The sequence below is a fragment of the Syngnathus typhle genome, linkage group LG3 (genome assembly GCF_033458585.1).
Source record: "Syngnathus typhle isolate RoL2023-S1 ecotype Sweden linkage group LG3, RoL_Styp_1.0, whole genome shotgun sequence".
NCBI classification, from domain to species: Eukaryota; Metazoa; Chordata; class Actinopteri; order Syngnathiformes; family Syngnathidae; genus Syngnathus; species Syngnathus typhle.
The window spans coordinates 2,881,531-2,899,423 of record NC_083740.1 but is presented as its reverse complement, the minus strand read 5'-3'; the positions used below and the strand labels follow the sequence as shown (position 1 = coordinate 2,899,423).

At 42.6% G+C, this 17,893-nt stretch overlaps 3 protein-coding genes across 7 annotated transcripts; 1 reads left to right on the top strand and 2 right to left on the bottom strand.

The window, feature by feature from the left end:
* Positions 1-4,016: 4,016 nt before the first annotated feature.
* Positions 4,017-10,118, top strand: LOC133150822 (calcium uniporter protein, mitochondrial-like). Of its 2 annotated transcripts, none has more exons than XM_061273373.1 (8): positions 4,017-4,290; positions 7,842-7,899; positions 8,066-8,230; positions 8,777-8,884; positions 8,950-9,110; positions 9,360-9,563; positions 9,640-9,756; positions 9,897-10,118. In XM_061273373.1, the coding sequence occupies exons 1-8, from the start codon at positions 4,207-4,209 to the stop codon at positions 9,972-9,974; spliced, it is 975 nt and encodes a 324-aa protein (XP_061129357.1). In that variant the 5' UTR covers positions 4,017-4,206; the 3' UTR covers positions 9,975-10,118. The 2 variants fall into 2 exon arrangements, with proteins under 2 accessions (XP_061129357.1, XP_061129356.1); XM_061273372.1 differs by having other exon boundaries at positions 4,018-4,290; positions 8,063-8,230.
* Positions 10,119-10,383: 265 nt separating this feature from the next.
* LOC133150823 (caspase-6-like) lies at positions 10,384-14,927 on the bottom strand. Of its 4 annotated transcripts, none has more exons than XM_061273377.1 (8): positions 14,788-14,927; positions 13,861-13,905; positions 12,947-12,989; positions 12,723-12,872; positions 12,588-12,664; positions 11,526-11,701; positions 11,301-11,451; positions 10,384-11,166 (listed from the first exon to the last, which is right to left on the bottom strand). In XM_061273377.1, the coding sequence occupies exons 1-8, from the start codon at positions 14,804-14,806 to the stop codon at positions 10,931-10,933; spliced, it is 897 nt and encodes a 298-aa protein (XP_061129361.1). In that variant the 5' UTR covers positions 14,807-14,927; the 3' UTR covers positions 10,384-10,930. The 4 variants fall into 4 exon arrangements, with proteins under 4 accessions (XP_061129361.1, XP_061129362.1, XP_061129358.1 ...); XM_061273378.1 differs by having other exon boundaries at positions 13,861-13,902; positions 14,788-14,906; XM_061273374.1 differs by lacking the exon at positions 14,788-14,927 and adding an exon at positions 14,157-14,315.
* A 192-nt stretch (positions 14,928-15,119) lies between these two features.
* Positions 15,120-17,662, bottom strand: pla2g12a (phospholipase A2, group XIIA). The gene is made up of 4 exons (XM_061274129.1): positions 17,327-17,662; positions 17,123-17,199; positions 16,036-16,201; positions 15,120-15,832 (listed from the first exon to the last, which is right to left on the bottom strand). Exons 1-4 carry the CDS (start codon positions 17,529-17,531, stop codon positions 15,714-15,716), a joined length of 567 nt encoding a protein of 188 aa, XP_061130113.1. The 5' UTR covers positions 17,532-17,662; the 3' UTR covers positions 15,120-15,713.
* Positions 17,663-17,893: the final 231 nt, after the last annotated feature.

Here is a 17,893-nt window from a genome sequence, read left to right as displayed (position 1 = left end):
GTTGACAGCAAGTGTGGGCCAACCCTGAAACTAAAAGTACCTTGCGAGTTGAAATGAGTCGACTTGAAAATTCTTGCTCGACTGCAATTGCGCTTCCCGAGCAACAAATTAGCTTCAACGCGCTCACGAGAACACGTTCTTTGGACCAATAAAGAGCAGCCGAACCTCGGAAGACTCATCGCCACTTTGTTCTATTATTCAGCATCTCCGTGGGGTTGCGTTCAAGATCCTGACGGCGAGACTCGTGTGCCGCCAGGAGCGTGTTTACGCCCCGGCTTGGGCCCGCACGGCCCGTCCGACTCAAGCGTGCAACTCGAGTGACATAAAAAATAAATCAAAAAATAGACGAGTGGGAGTGTACCGTTTGTTAATCGCATGTTCGCTAGCACGTTTGGGGAAACTTTTGTTTTTTTTGCGGGCAGCCTTTCTTGGATGCGTGACAGCGTGTGACTCACGCAAACAAATGACTCGACTCCACTTTTGTTCTTGTCATTCAGCACGCGTGGAGCGGTCGTCACCGGCGTGACACGCTCAGAATGCTCATTTTGTAACCGCATAAATAGTCGTTTGAAAGATAAAAGCAAAACGTGTTTGTATTTTTGTTTGTGCGTTGTTTTTTTTTTTTTTAAAAGCTGGCCTCGGCTCCCCCAAAGGCATTTAGAGCACTTTGGTAATAAGGCGTAGGGGTTTAGTAGTAGCGGGGAAGAGCAGAGCACGCTTTGATGTGCTCTTAGATGAAGCGAAATCTACAGCAATGTCTACAAAAATACACGCAGCGAGACCAGACCAGACGAGACGCGCTCCTCTCAGCTGGCCCGTCTTCTCTGGTCCCGAGCCAGCATGAAAGACGGCAGCGGGAGGGCTTGTACGGACCTTGTCGACAGCCTCGGGTAAACAGTCCCCCCGCAGAAGTGCCGACCGGGGAGACTTTTTCTCTTTTTTTCACGAACATGTCTTTTCCAAAGTCGGAAATTTCCCTCAACGCAACCCAAACTAAACTTTTTAAAGATTAGCCTTTGATACTCGGCTCGTTTTGAAGCGCCGCAGTGAGGAGGCATCGCTCTGAAGAGCACATGTCGCTCAAGGGACTTGACGTTGACTCAAGTTTGAAGAGCGTGTTGACATAATGTTGTTTTTTTTGTATTTCAACTCTAGTTTTTGGGATCATAAGAAGACAACTTCAGTTCACTTCTTGAAGATAATAAATAATGTCGGTACATTTAGTCTCCTTTTCCTGATGAGAATATGGATTGAAAAGTGACTATAAAGACATTCAGGAGGTTTTCTTATACTCCAACTACTTCCCAAACTTGAACTCCATCCGTGTCAAGTTGACGGATGGAAGGAAGGAAGGATGGATGGATGGATGGATGGATGGATGGATGGATGGATGGATGGATGGATGGATGGATGGATGGATGTCACGACTATTACGCCTCATGAGATTCCGGATTGGAGTGCGGAGCCGCAGATGAGGCAACTGCTGTGCAGATGCTGACCTCTGGTGGCCATCCACGTGAACGACAACATTCCTTATGCAATAAATATTGATCACTATAAAATCCTAACATAGAAACAACATTTCGCATAAGGTTGACTTATGCGACAATGGTTTGAGTTTCGAATCCATTTAACCATTAAAGGCTCATTGCATTGGATTAAAGGGGGACTCAACCCAAGATTTCTAATTATTTTTGTAGGTCTGCGAACGAGATTCTTTTCGACAAGGTTGTCTCTGTAAGTGAAACATAAAAAAATGTCAATGGAAACACATCGAACATAAGTTTTGCTCGCCTATCATATTTACATGACACCGGTGTCATCCGCCATGACTAACTAAGGAATATATTTCTTTACGTGCAGACAAAGGCCCGACTCCAACATCCTGCTTTTCAAGAGGCCGCAATTCAAACAGATGCTCAATTAACAATGCGGGTCCAAGCCGTGTGAATTATATATGGCCTAATTATTAATAAATAATAAAGAAGCTCAAAGGAGACGCGGCCCGGTCAATTAGGAGAGAAATGAAGGCGAACGGCTCAGCATCTGATCACGCATCATTATCAGCGTCCTGTCAGGCACAATTACGTCATCCGCCACTTCAAACGGAAGACGGTCCCGCATACTTCCACACTTTGGATCATCTGGGTGCCATTAACACACACGCGCAAACACATCCTCAACTTCAGCGTGCAATGCAAGAGCACACTATTTTACTTGAAGGGGCAATCATCTCGGACAGCAAAGATATTAAATACAAAAATGTCTTTCTCAACCCACCAAGCAAAGTAAAAAATAAACTATCAGGCGGCGAACGTTTTCATTTTTCCAGATATGGTTTCAAAAATGTTGTGGCTATTCTGAGCTGACGGCTATGTCGGATATTGGCTACATGTATTAGTACGAGTCCATAAGGTGGCAGTATAACCTACAAATTCGTCTGGGTGATGGTGTACTATTAAATATCATTCCTTTAAGCAGTCAAAGGCACATAAATACCACTAAGCTGCCCAGCCATCCATTCATTCTCCAACCTACCATAAATAAAAAAATAAACAAACAAATAAATCAATGTGTACTGAGCTATATTGCGCAATCTTCCTCCAACATGTGTAGAATAAATCTCACATCCATGAAGCGTCAGCCATCTTGCTGATGCCGCTTTTGCTGAATTTAGTCATGTGATAGAGTTTGGATATGAATGAACAAATAGGTCTATGGTTAGCGACCAAAGAAAGGGGGAAATGTAACATGCTTGCCTTGGAATATTGATCGCATCCATCCTTGCCCAGACTTCTCCGCGAGGGTATTGATGACTCGGCAGTCTGGTTGGCTGCATTTCTTTGCTCTGTATGGGAACAGGCACAGGCAGTGAGAAAAATGCATCACAAGATGCAGATAGATTGGTTGGTTTCTATAGTGTGACCGTCCCCCCCCCCCCCCCCCCCCCATTTCTGTCAGCATTGCTAATATACACAGTCTGCTATTTTGTGACAGGGCACTCTGGAGGGAGTGACATTAGAAAATGACTCGCCCTCGCCAACTCCTAGACGAAGAGGTATTGATTAAAGTAGAGGCAAAAGTCTTGGAAGGTTTGCGAGGGCAGGGTAAGAAAGAAAAAAAAAACTGTGGTCATCAATCAACATGATTAAAAGTAATGACGCAGATGTCGGTGCAATTTTTTCCCAACGTCAGCGTTAAATTCTTAAAAGCTTAAATTCTCATATCATCTATCGGAAAGTGGAGCGTCGCAGTTGCTTGAAAGTGGCTTTGGATATTCACCCAGCCAAGATGATCATGATCATCAACGGAGGAGAAGTTTGAATTCGCGCAAAAGTTACATTGCGAAACGGCTTGCTCAGATGTAAACTAATAACAAAAGATTCACTTGGTTGCTTCATTCCACACTTGATGTGACGCTTGCTCAGACGGAAACCAATAAGAAAAGATTCACTTGGGGTTTTTCCTCATGACCCATTTAACTACCATTGAGCAGTCCCAGGTATAAGCAGCGACAAAGGAGGAAGGAAAGGAAGGTGTGAAGGAAGGCAGAGAAGTAAAGAAAGGAAGGAATCATGTATTTAAAAAAAGAGGGTCTAAGGAGAATGAAGGCAAAATATGAAAATAAAATGCCTGGGAAAAAAATGCAAATGCAATAAAATAGTAACTTCACTTTTCAATTATTCACCTGTGTTGTGTAATGCATAATGTAAGACCTGTGCTTTTAAGAAGCGCTCAAATTGCCTCATTTTGAAACACAATATCCACTTTTAACATTGTTTTGCTTTACAGCACTGTCTTTATTTTCAAATGTTTACAAAATTGACTGTGCTTAGAAGGTAGCTTGCCTTTGAACGTACGATAAAATACTCACCGTGTAACTTTGGCCCGCTACTTCGGTTCGAGCCCAAAATGTCAGCGAGTAAAGCTTAGTCGCTCACTTCTCCTCCCTGCCGGTTGTTTTGCGCAAAAACAAGCAGCCAAGTGGAGTCAAAAGAGGGAGGGGAAGGAAGGAAGGGAGGTCGGCGTAGAGGAAATGCGGTTCAACTGGGCTGTGGCAACTATCACGGCTGCTGTTGACTCGCCATTTCTCGATTTGGGAGAGACGGGCGAATCCTTTTGTCTTTTTTGTGTCTACTCACTTTTGTTGTCTTTGGACAAAACCGGAATGTCCCGACTCGGCTGCTAAACACAAGACGCCTAATAATGGCTTCGATAGTCGGCAAAGTTGCTGGGAGACTTTGGGGATTACGTCTCGGTGCTCGTCGTCCGGTGATATGTCTTCACAAGGTAATGGACGCTCGCTTGTTTATTCAACGCGCAATTATGTTTGTAATTTGAACGGCCACTTCCTCTTGCGGGACGAAATGACATTAGTTTGACACGTGGGAAGGACCGCCTCCAAAGTGCAGAAGCGATCTCAAAACAAATTATCCCTATAATTTAAACCGGATGTGCACATGTAAATTGGAATTTGGACGTTTTTGTGCCTTTAAGGTAAAACCATATGAATCTACAAGATGGCGCCAAAGAAAAAGTAATTAGCCTCAAAGTATGTTCGAAGTGATACGTCTTCGTTGTTAAAGATCTTTGTACGTCAGGGAGGAGCCAGGTTTCGCCTGGGTTGTCAGTGGAAATGATGAAGCGTCTTTCCATGAAATAAATGCATGCTTGCACTTTTGATGGATTCTTTTCTAAATTAAATCACCTTTAAGGCGATTAATTTTTTATATATATTGGCATCAGATAATGAGTTTGAAATTATGTGATCATAGTTTGTGGTGTATACTATTTATTGTTTAGTATTAATATAAAAATCAGAATCTTTTATTGGCCATTTTTGAGCATGCCAAACAAGAGAAATGTTTATGTAAATCGGTGGCTGAGCTCTCAGTGGGTATTTACTATAATGTTTGACATGATATTTATTATTAATATTATTATGACATCATCTTGTGGAGCAAAATATTAGAACATGCATCCACGTTTCTGCCTTGCCTCCAAAGCATTATTAGGTTGTTTTTTCTTCTTCTTCTGTGCACGGCAAATAGAACCTAATAAATTATTCAAGTCCATTACTTCAGTTGGCGGGGTTTTACGTAGTGTAAACACGTCCACCTGACCGATCATTACAGCCTACACCAGCTCATCGAAGCAGTGGTCATTCAATTAGTTTTCGGTTCGAGCCCTCGTCTCGGAGGTCAAACAGCAATCAGGCTTTAAAGTCTGCTTTTAGGCAGTGATGAATGTTTTGCTTTGCCCACTATGCCCACATTGCTACACCAACACATTCAAGCTGAATGTGAACCAGAGGGGGACTCTACATCAAGTGACTCCGACACCACGTCAGAGTATCCCATCTCTGATTTATCGATCGGCTGTTAAAGTGCCATCTCTTTACTATCCGTGTGATCATCCATGACCATCAGCGTAGAGAAGGACGAATGTATCGCCAGTGAGGGCCGACCGACCGACTGAGAAGCAAAGTGAGCGTTTTATCAAGGTTCACTCTCGCCTTTCGTTTTGATTAAGATGAGCCAGTGCGTTCGTTACGGGACAGTGAGCGCGACCTCTGAGTCACTTCCTGAATGTGGACTAGTTTTTTTCCGTGGGGAAATAAAGGGAATCCTCCTTCTTGGGTCACACTTGGGCCTCTATAAAAGTCTTATTGTATGATTTGAGATAGAATATAGATCATTTTTGGGGCTTTACATGCGTAATTTTCTCCACATTGCTTGACTTGCTTTTTATTTCTTTTAAATTAAATTAAATTTAAAAAAATTGAAAGTGACAATACATTTCGAACACTTTGATCTCTCAATGGTGTATACTACAGATAAAAAAAAATCACAAACCCCAAATATTCATATTTCAAATAGGGGGTGGCAATGCCCATCTAGCTCCACCAGTGCTCGTAAGGAGTCTGAGCGGTCAGACATTCCAGTCTCTTCACCTTCTTGTTTTGAAAATGTTCTCGCTCGCACTTTCTTGTTGTGGATTTTGAAACTGTGTTTCTCCTCCAAAGCTGCTCGGTTCAACGCTTTGCTGCCTGCACTTCATCACAATGACAGCTTGGAATAATTGAATTTTCCTCCATAGTGGCTATCTTGTTTTTTCTAACCCTCAAGCCTTTCTGAGTTCAACCCTGCCCCACCGATCTCCATTCCTGCAATGTACACCAGCCATTCAAATTACTGATCACCCACTGTATCCATACCTGGACTAGCGTATCTCTCTGTGACGGGATTCATCACGCGGTCGAGCCGCAGGCAGTATGCGCCGCCTGTCGCTGTGCTCATCATCACCAATCTCTCAGGCGGGAAGGGGGGGGGGGGGTCTTATTTAACGTAACCAGATGGCATTTTGTCACTTTTCGGCCTTGGCTGACTCCCATAAATAGGGAAACTCATAGCTGCAGGGGTGGGGGATGTCAGCTGAAGGTTTATTGTGATCATAGTGAGCAGCAGTAAAATGAATTCCAACCTGCACTGTTAATGAAGAAAAAACTTCCCCGCCGTCTATGCGAACCTGAAGAGTCACATGACTAGGCGGATCCTTTATGTTGCTTGTTGGGTCTTGTTCATGTTTGCGTTTCGTCTTAGGTAACACGTTCTTTCTCAGTCTGCAGCCAACCTCAATTTTGTTTCGAGTTCCTACACAATGGGGAAATCATGAAAACAGAAATGATCCCATTTTGGCCGTCGTAAAACCTTTTAATCGTTCTGAACTGAATGAATCAGTTAACCGCTAACGATTTCTTTTTTTTTTTCTTTTCTTAATGTGACCAACATATCACTCTTTGGCGTAATCCCTTCATTTTCTCCGCCCCAAAACGCCCCAAAACGCATCAGTCCTCGGTCTAAGTTATCACATACTGAGCCGCTGCTGCTCCTGAATAATAAAATAGCTGTTACGCGGCAAAATTAGAATTCCACTGGTTTATATTTTGTCCACCTCCAGAACGTCAGCTTGATCTTTTCACTGTGGGCTACCTCCCCGGCTCGCCTTTTAATTTGATATTGATTGAATTGTAGACTTGCTGGAGGACAAAAGGTGATTTGAAAACTGGGCTTGCTTTATTCCCAGCCCCAAGATGTCCCTCGAATAGAAAGATTTATTCACTATAAATAAGATAGCGATGATTTAAGAACCCAGCCTGGGGTCAAAGCAGACAAATGTAAGTGTACGTCAATATCGATTGTCTGTTTATGAGCCAGAAGTGTTTTCATACAGATATTTATGGTACAAATTAATCCCATTTGGCCTGCCCATAATGGTTAAAAAAAAATACCTTACAACTTTTGACTCCAACCCAGCAAAATAATGTGAACAGCCTCGATCACGGTTGCCAATTAATCCATTTAATTTCATTGAGACTGTGCATATGCCCGTAATGATTCTTGGCACTATGATTATTGCTACGTCTACGTGAATTATTACAGTAATGCCGTTAAAATGCCAACTCCCGCTTTCTAGATGTGCATGCTTGGCGGTGCTTGCTGAATCTCAACTAGGGCATCGGTGCTGACTGCCAAAGAAACGTACTGTTCCCCCGCGGATGAGTGAACGTTTATTGCGATACGAATATTATGAAATGTGAGGCAAAATCATGCGCTGGCAAAAAAAAGTTCCACTTTCAATCAGCGCAACCTGCATTCTGAGTGAGGCTGGTGGGATTCCATGTCATTAAGCAAGGGGGATATCATTTTTTTTTTTATGAAGCGGAAAAAAATTACATGTCATCATTTCTTCCCGGTTTTGTTTTTCATTCCCATCCCTGCCGGTTTAAACAACAAGAGAGTACTTTTAGTCATTATGGATTCATTATCTTGCCTTTCCAGGTGCCTCTGCTTGGAGCTTGTCAGGCTGTGTTCTGCAGCACACGCCCGCCCCCTACAGGTAATTGTGGTTCCTGCATGCATTATGACTTCTATGGCTACAATAATAATTCTTGCCCCGATGAGCATTTACCGTAGCGAGAGTTCTGTAATACTTGCTAGATTAATTTTAGGACCCCCATAAATATTGTTTTATGATTATTATTTTTTTATGTCTTTGTCAGAAGCCTTGCTCATGTACAAGCACGGGCGCTTGGCTTTGGAGGTGCCGCTGACGTGCAGGAGCGAGACGTGCCTTTTCTTTCTGCGGCCCATGCTCATGACGGTGGGCAACCTGATCGGCGAGCTGCAAAGAGAAGACCCCGGCGCCACAGCCACCGTGCTTTCCAAAGGTACCGACTCAAATTCAAGCCCTGCCGGCATGTCGTCAAACGGGTTCTGCGGAAGCGCGGCGGAGAACCAAAGCCAAGCCACAAAAGCCTCATCTAGTCAAACAAGCACTCCCAGCTGAGAAATTTAGAGTGGATGCTTTCAAAACAAACATTTGACTACAAGTTGAATTAATTTTTTTCACTCGGTCTAAAAAAAAAATTATAATTATTGTGATGGTACTTTGCAGTCCATTAGGTCATTGGATATCTGCCAGTTGCCGCTAAATTCTTAAGCTGAATACGATTGTGGGCCACTACATCGTTCTTAAGTCATGCTGACTCTGCATCTTTACAAAGTATCGCTAACTTGGCGCCGAATGGAATGCTTTCCAGTTCCAAGTCAGGTTGCCATGGAGACCGACCGCTCAGCAATGGAATGAAACTTGTAACACTTGAACAGATAAACAGATTCTAACAAGGCGGGGCGGCATGGAATTTGTTTAGTTAAGTTTTTACATCTGACAGTTTACATCTGTTTCGCATTTCTAATTCTGTCGATCTGAGCAGATGGTGAACGCGTAGCCTACAACACGCTGATAGAAGCCCTCCTGATAGACAAGCACTTCAAACTGGTCATCAACAACACGGTTTACAACGTCCACGCACCTGAGCAAGGTACAAACAAATCGACGCGATCCACATTCTAAACGTGCCTTGAGCCCCATCTGCTTTGCTTCCAGCGTGTAAGTCCAGCGAGCGCGCCCTGGAGCTGGACGACATGAAGCACGTGGTGCATCTTCTGCACACGGCTCTAAACCTGCCCGAGCATCAACTGCTTCAAGAGCGCCAACTGCTGGAGAGACTGGACAGCCTCAAACAGGAGTTGTCCCCTCTGGAGAAGGTGTGCCCAAACACTTGATCTCCAATAGAATGAAAATGGAATCATGAATTGGTGAAGCAGCATGTGGCTCTCATCAATGGTTCTTTTGATGTTCTGGACCACGAGGTTGCTCCGAGTTTAGAACAAGTGGTCAAGTTTGTCAGAAGACCTTGTAGTCTGACAGCACTTCTTTATCCTCTACGTAGAACGACTAAATTGGATTTCCACCTTGTCCTAACATTTTCCTTGTCCCCGCATCCTTGCGGCCAGATGAAAGCGCAGCTGTCTCACACGGCCGAGTTGCAAACATCCAGGGCGGTTTGGACGGGCTTGGCGCTTTTGTCCGTGCAGGGCGGCGCTCTGGCCTGGCTCACATGGTGGGTGTACTCGTGGGACGTCATGGAGCCCGTCACTTATTTTGTGACGTACGCCACTAGCATGGGGGCTTTCGCCTACTATGTCCTCACAAAGGAGGTAAGCAAGCCAAATTCTGTCGTCCACACTCAATCGTTTTGTCATTTTCCTCCATTTGTTGTTTCTTTTTTCCCAGGATTATGTCTACCCTGGTGCTAAAGATAGACAGTTCCTGCAATACTTCTACAAGGGAGCTAGCAAGAAGAAGTTCAATGTGGAAAAGTACAATGAACTTAAAGATGAGCTGGCTCAAGTATGTTGTGATTGCTACAAGCGCATGCATCTTTTCAAAAGACTCGGCATTAGTCTTATAGTTGAGTGCAATACGATACGCTCATGAATTATGCAAATGAAACATTTCCCTGTATTCAATATGAACTAAACATGTTCCAGGTGGAGGATGACCTGAAACGCCTGCGTAATCCGACACAGCTTCAACTCCCCATCGAGCAGATCCAGTCCAAGCCATGATGACATCACAGAGCAAAAAGAAAGCAAACACTTTCGGTTTATTTTCATAATGCTGCATTTTTAATCGGAGACATAAAGGAGAGTTGATTTTGGAAGGACAGATATGAACGAACTGGAAAATTGAAATAAAATTCATTCGCTGAATCTGTTTGTCACAGACTGCTGCGGTAAGATTTGATTGGAATTTAAGAGTTGTTCTGTTTTTCCCCTGAGTCATACAGTACATCATGCGACTACAAAAGTAGTTTTTTTTTTTTTTTTTAAATGGACACACACCCATACTCCCTGAGGTACAGTCATTTGGGTCAGCTGCTGTTTTGGGTGCAAAAAAAAAAAAAAAATCACTTTTTGGAATCCAAGTTTGACCACTGACATGACCAATACAAACACATGCAAATACATAAATTCCCTTTTTCTTTTTGGGTCAAACAGCATATTGAAGGAAAATCACAAAATGAAAAATGATAGCCAAACCGCACGAGTAATATGTAAAACTTATTGCAATTACAGTTAGAATCTCTGTGACTACATAGAGTTGACGTGCTATGCTAAAAAGAGTCAACATTGTTCCAAATTTGTCACTTAATTACGCACATCAATTACTCAGCATCATTATACCATGTTTTGATTCTAAAACTGAAGCGTTTTCTTAAGCTTGTATCTCACTGAGCTGCAAATTCTTATGAATGCTTGCAAACGTAGCAAATTTGGCCTTTTCGTTTGTTAAAGCTGGCTTAAAAAAGGTTGCAAAAGGCAAACACCGAGGTCGTTTTTCCAAACAAGCGCAAACTGCCCCTCGAGACTCAAAAAGGCCATTCCTGCAAATCTGTTTATCTTTACTGTTGTATTTACGTTCACACGGGAAACGGGATAAAAAAATTGCCAATTAGGCATGAGTGTAAAAAACAAAACAAAAAATCGTGGAATCTTTTCTGTGATTAGGATGGACTAAATTCTTACTTTTTGGGGCGGAAGAAGAGCTTTTTGGTGAGCATGGAGGCGAAGCAGGGCACCTGCTTTTTGCCGATGGAATCCCTGTCCTTGCTAACCCAAACGCTCCTGGCCGATACCTTGCGGTTGACAAGCGTCAGGAGTTCGGTGAATTCCAGAGAGTCGCCGTACTTCCTCAACAGCTCGCACAGGTCCTGAATGTACCACGAGCCGTTCACCGTATCGCGATGCGAGTAGTAACCTTGAGAGTGAAATACCGCCAACATGACCGTTAAGACGCTGTACGGTGAGCTGATTCTGAAACGCCTTCAAATATGAGCTCATTTTGTTTTCTTGATGGGTGTACCACTATAAATCCAAAACAATGTTTCTTACCTTCCGCCACCGAGTAGCACATGATGAAGTCGGCTCCTGCCGGCAGCGTGTGAACAGCGCTGGCGTCGACAACCACCTCGCTGGTCTTCAACTCGCTGTCTACGGAGTCACAAGCCAGCACGGGCTCATCGTGTTTATCCCCGCGACACGCCTGGAGATGGACGGACATTTTCATTTGTATCTGGCAAAGCGATAACCGCGCCGGTGACTAGTTGTGGTGCGTACCTGCCAAATGAAGATTTTGGGCTTCCCGACCAGGCTTGGGCACTGGTCTCCTTTGAAGAGCGACGTGATGTGCTGGATGCTGATCTTGCCGTCGTAGGTGTACACGTGCTCGTCCTCGCCGTGGCTCAGGAAAACGAGCACGAAGCAATCGACATCCGAGTGGTTATCCTCGGCGGCTGGTCGGACATTAGTAACTTGTCTTATTTGTTATCAGTATTTACAAAATGTACATTGGGTTCATCAATGACTTTTGTTTACAAAAATTTGAGAACTAGAGCAGAAGAAGATAAGTTTTAAGTAGGGGTGTAACGATTCATCGATACACATCGATATAATGCTCTACGATTTATTGGCATCGATGCTAAACGTAAACATCGATTTATATCGCCGTGTTTGACCTCTGACATTAGACGCGACTTTATTTTGAAATCCGGTTCATTGTTGCTTGCTTCCTCTTTCCGGGAGCAGTGCGTTGTTGTGTTGTGAGCAGAGCAGGCACGTGAAAGAACTAACTAAAAACTAGTCGACAACGAGTACGCGGCTCCTGGGCTGGTGCTATGGCTAGTGTCCAAAAAGACGAGGAAATTGGCTCCCCTTTAGGCTTCAAGTCATTCTTTGGAAGCACTTTGGATTCCAAAGAACAGAAGACTCAACGAGTCAACGGACAAAATACGTGCAGTTTGTAAATCCTGCCATGCGGTGATCAAATATTCAGGGAGCACAAATCTCGATACACATTTAAAGAAAAAACACCACATCAAAGTTCAGTGTTAAAATAAGCACTTTGTATACTACAATACTCTTGTATCTTCCTAAATAAAGAGTTTGCAGTACCTTGTTGATTTTACGTATGAATTGTTATAAATCAGGATATTGTTCTATATCTTTTATTTAAAAAACAAATATATGTATCGATCGTAGAGCACTATATCGTGATGTATCGTGAATGAATCACAGCAGGCTTTAAGATATCGGCAAATATCGTATCGTACTTCTTTGTATCGATATGATATCGTATCGTGACAAAACCCGCGATTTACACCCCTATTTTTAAGCGATCACCTTTATGGATTATCTCCAGGACTTCCTCGTTTTTGTAGTTTTCGTAAACTTTCACCTCAAAGTTGAGTTCCTTCAGCCTAGAAAAGACAAAGCAATGAACTACAAGTTTGGGGGGAAAATGGAGATCATCTCTACCTGATCTCCAGGTTGTAGCGGTCAGCGTTGGTCCCGTGCCGGTCGTTCATGCCGAGGCGCCAGAAGAAGCGTTCCTGATTAAAAATGAGCGCCTGGCCTCGTCGTCTGTATTCCATCTTGTATTCCTCGGCGGGGTCCAAAAGCGATTCGCTGTGCGATCATTCAACACTGAATATTTAAGGCGGGAATAAGCGAAAGCTTTGCTTGAGAAAATATGAGCCAACCTTCTGAAAGCATCCGTCTCCGTAAGATTCTGGACGCATAGATCTGAAATGACAAAAAAACAACACATTAACTTCAATCCAACAACTGCAGAAGTAAGTTTTTTTTATTGTTCGTCAACTACAGGTGCATTAGCGCTAACAGCACGGAGGTCAAGCAGCCATTGTTTGGTCAGCTTAGAGTGCTAGCTGCTTACAATAACAGGCTGACAGCGGGAGAAAGATGACACCTGTGAGTACATAAATACGTTTTTTTTTTTTTTATTCACCAACTTTGTGAAATTAAACCAAAGCATCTCTGGTGACACTGAAACAGGGGCATTTTAATTTTTGGTTCATGAGAAAAAATAAATTGTCAGCTTTCCAAACTTACAATCGTCTTCTACAGATATAAAGACGTGTCATTAAACTCTTGAATATTTTTTGTCGTTTTGTTTACAAAATCATACACAGCTTCATTCAAGCTTCAATGCTTATGAAAACAATTCCAATCTAATTATTGCCAAATACATACTTTCCAATGGAAAATAAATATGTGCCGATTTTGCGATTTATTTTTGTCCATTACAAAAAATATCCCTGTTTTTTTTATTATTTATTTTATTTTAGCCCTCATTCCATGTAATGACGATATGCCATCCATGGATCATCTACTCATTACTTGACAGAACAAGGCAGAAGATAACTTTCACTATATTCATCACATTTTATTACGAAATATAATTACAGTACTTCCAACGTTAAACGATAACGTGAAGCCTATATGGCTATAAACGGGAGATATGGGGCGTGTTAAGGCAATGATTAACCCATTCACTACACTTCTTTGTTTCATTTCCAAATCTTTTCCATACCTTTGTACTCAACCAAATAATAATTTAATGTAACTTTTTTCACCAATAGCTCCTGTCACTTACTCTTGCTGTCTGTGACGGTCGTATGGTCCATGGCAACAGGCGCTGCTTGAAGAAAAGAAGTTAAAAAAAAAGAGAAATCAAACGTTTAATTGAAGAATGTTGTCTGGCGTCTTCGTAACACTTTTAAAAGAAAATGGCGTGACAGCTACCCCCAAGTTGTATCGATGATATCGACGAGAATTATTCAAATGTTCCCAAAGAAACATTCGCGTCCTTCGCCCTCCATATTCATATTCATAAGACATATGCGTACATTTAATATATATGTATATATAACCTCTTAAAAGCTGTTTTACCTGGACAACAACGTTCTCCAATTCGGGACATATTCGCTGCTTTACCTCACCTTCGCCGTGACAACAGCTCGCCAACTTATATTAGCCCCGCCCTCTTCCGCGCGCATTGGCCAAGAGGTCGGCGATCATTGGCTGCTACAAGTTGTCAATCAAATGTGACGCTTCCGCGTTACACCTCAATTCCAACTTCCAATCGGAAAAATTAATGAACTACAGATCCCCCCTTAACCCCGCCCACTTGTCTCTTTCATTTTTAAAATGTATTTCCTTTCTCTTTACCAATTTTTTTCTGTCTCTTCTTTGTGTCACCCAGTTTTTTTTCCTTTGCTTGTGTCCCGCCTTAAATTCTTTTCTCCTCTCCTTCTTGTGTCCTGATGTCTCTTCATTTTGAATAAACAGTACAAGTAATCAATTGTCTCCACAAGAGTGCACATGTACATGCTCGGATCCTGTAATTAAGACGACATTGTTTATCATACCATGCAGTCAGTGTTTTGTAAATAAAATGCACACGTATCCAGAAACCTGCTCAACACACTCATAAAAGTATTAAATTATTTACTGAATTACTAAAATGTTCCTAGATGTGGTGTGGGTAGCTCCACATTTGATATTTTGATCTATGACTTACTGCGTTTCCTTCTCTGCATCGCTTTGGCGTCCTTCCCGTCTGTCTTTGGGTCTTGAATCCCGCCTCAGGGATTTCTTTGTGAGGCGTTGCATAAGAATTGCACTTTGGTTGTGTATGTTGTTTCAATTGTAACATCTTGTGGGTCTTGCTCGACAGGTTCTGCCGCCAATGCCTGTAGGGCTTGGTAATTGTTTTTTTAAATATTTTCATAACTGTCGCCACTTCATTGGAAGCAGAGCCTACAGAATGTAAAACGTTTGTCACTCTCTTCTCGCGAAGTGAAGGAGACATTCCGACTAAATAGTCACGATTTCCAATGAACACAAAGGTAATTAATTATGTTAATTTTATTTGTTTTGCAGAATAGATTACATCCTGCTAAACCAATGTACACTACACAGTGATTTTAACCATATTATAAGTGTGAAATGAGCAAAAAACAATCACAAAAAAAACCAGCACACCACACACGTAGTACATGGTAGTACCAAGAGCAACCCATGAGGGGCAGCGTAGCGCCACAGAATACACATGAAAACGAGTCAAACTAGACCAAACAAAGATTGTTTTTAACCATAATTATTATTGAACACGTTTAACTTTTACGATTTTTTGCCCAGATCATTTTTTTTTTAATTGAAGGGGAGGGAATCTTTTGCAGTCATCTGGGGGGGGGGGGGGTATCGTTTGCACCCCACTTTTCAGCAAAAAAAACCCCACCAATGAACCAATCCATTGAACAACACACACAAAAACATAAATAATTGAAAACATTTCAAATTATTTACATGATATCAGTCAAAAGTGAGAATTTATACAGTCCGGTGTCAAAAAGGCAGCAGCAGCAGCATCACATCTATCCCTGAGAAACGTCTACTTTGCGGAGCATGTGTTGTCATCAAAACAAACGTAGATCCAAAACTTGGTCACAGCTCCCTCTTCACCTCGTACTGACACACGCACGACTCTCGCTGGCTGTCCAAGTACGGTTTGCACCCCAAGTGCATCACGGCGTCGAATAGCAGCGTCACGGTTGACTCGCACGCTGCGCAACAAATGACACAAAAGGGCAAACTGAGATCACGAAAAATACTTCCAAATAAAGCAAAATCCACACTTAAGGAACCATTTTTAAGTCAGCTTCATTATTATAAGCTTTTAGTTTGACAAATACAAATAAGCTCTTCTGCACCCTCTGCTGGACACATCTGTGATCACAAGGCACTATCCCACCTTGCCATCTCTCACCTTGAACACTGTGGGCCAATCCCAGAGTACGTTGCACGTTCCTGCAGATGGTCTCCAGACAGTCCTGGAACTGCTCGTCGCAGTCATGCTTGTCGCGGCCGCATGTGTCGTAGCAGCGGTCGTGCTGGTTGCAGCATTTGGTCATGGATGGGATGCCAACGTCGAACTGGGAACGGAAGATCATTTCACATTGCTGACTAAGGGTGTAACGATTCATCGATACACATCGATTAATCGATATAAGGCTCTACGATTTATTGGCATCGATGCTAAAGGTAAACATCGATTTATATCGCCGTGTTTGACCTCGGACATTAGACGCGACTTTGTTTGGAAATCCAGTTCATTGTTGCTTGCTTCCTCTTTCTGGGAGCAGGGAGCAGTGCGCGGCGTTGCTGCACGTGAAAGGGGAGTCGACAACTAGTACGCGGCTCCTGGGCAGGTGCTATGGCTAGTGTCCAAAAAGACGAGGAAATTGGCTCCCCTTTAGGCTTCAAGTCATTCTTTAGAAGCACTTTGGATTCCAAAGAACAGATGACTCAACGAGTCAACGGACAAAATACGTGCAGTTTGTAAATCCTGCCATGCGGTGATAAAATATTTAAGGACCACAAATCTCGCCGCACATTTAAAAAAAAAACACGACATCAAAGTTCAGTGTTAAAATAAGCACTTTGTATACTACAATACTCTTGTAATTTCCTAAATAAAGAGTTTGCAGTACCTTGTTGATTTTGCGTATGAATTGTTATAAATCAGGATATTGTTCTACATTTTTTATTTTAAAAAATATATATATATGTATCGATCGTAGAGCGCTATATCGTGATGTATCGTGAATGAATCACAGCAGGCTTTAAGATATCGGCAAATATCGTATCGTACTTCTTTGTATCGATATGATATCGTATCGTGACAAAACCCGCGATTTACACCCCTATTGCTGACATTTGTAAACTAATATTGACAAGTGGACATGTCAATTTTGTGTCACTGGTGGTTGATGTATAAAAAACAGTTTAGGGGGGCTGAGGTCCCCCCTCTAGCTCCGCCTGTGAGTATCAGGAGCCATTGTCATTTCATTTACCTGGATTCCAAACAGTGGCGTTCCACATCCGTTGGGCGGCGGCGGCTTGTACCCGGGACGAGGCGCCGGCTTGTAACCTGAGAGGGGAGCAAAGGTGAAGCAGCTCCCACTGTTATCTACCACAATCTGATGAACACATCAGCGATGTGAAATTTAACACATATACATATACAAATAACTAAATGATATTAAAATCTGCTTTACCGTCACTACATTTGTAACGACACATGCCGTCGTCGCCGCCGAACAAGTCGAGAGCCGCGTTGAGATACGTGTCGATTTTATGGATGCCATTGCGTATCGTTTTCAGAGTCATTCGCCAGTCAGGAGTCTCCGCTTTCTGCTCACAGCAAGAAACAGAAGCCACGTAAATGACCAGGACGAAAACAACATGGCTTGTCGTTAGCATGACCCGCTAGATAAAGACAGGAGACGATGGGGATAGAGCGGTTAGTGCAGTTCAAATCGTCTTGAAGGCATTTTCGACTGTTTTCATTTTCTCGCTTGGACATTCATTTCCGGGTTTATCGTGGTCACGTGACGTATGCTGCATTCCCAAACATAAGGAATATTAAAATATAAAGACCACTAAGCGGTCAGTTAATATTTATGTTATTGTTTGACGCTAAGGTTTTTATTTTATTTTGAATTTGTTGGAATTTTGACTAATCCTGAGTGGTGTACCCATTTCCCTTTCCCTGTCAAAGGCAAGAACTTTCTTATTTCCAATCGTTATTGATAGCACCGTCGGGATAATCCAATGAGAATATT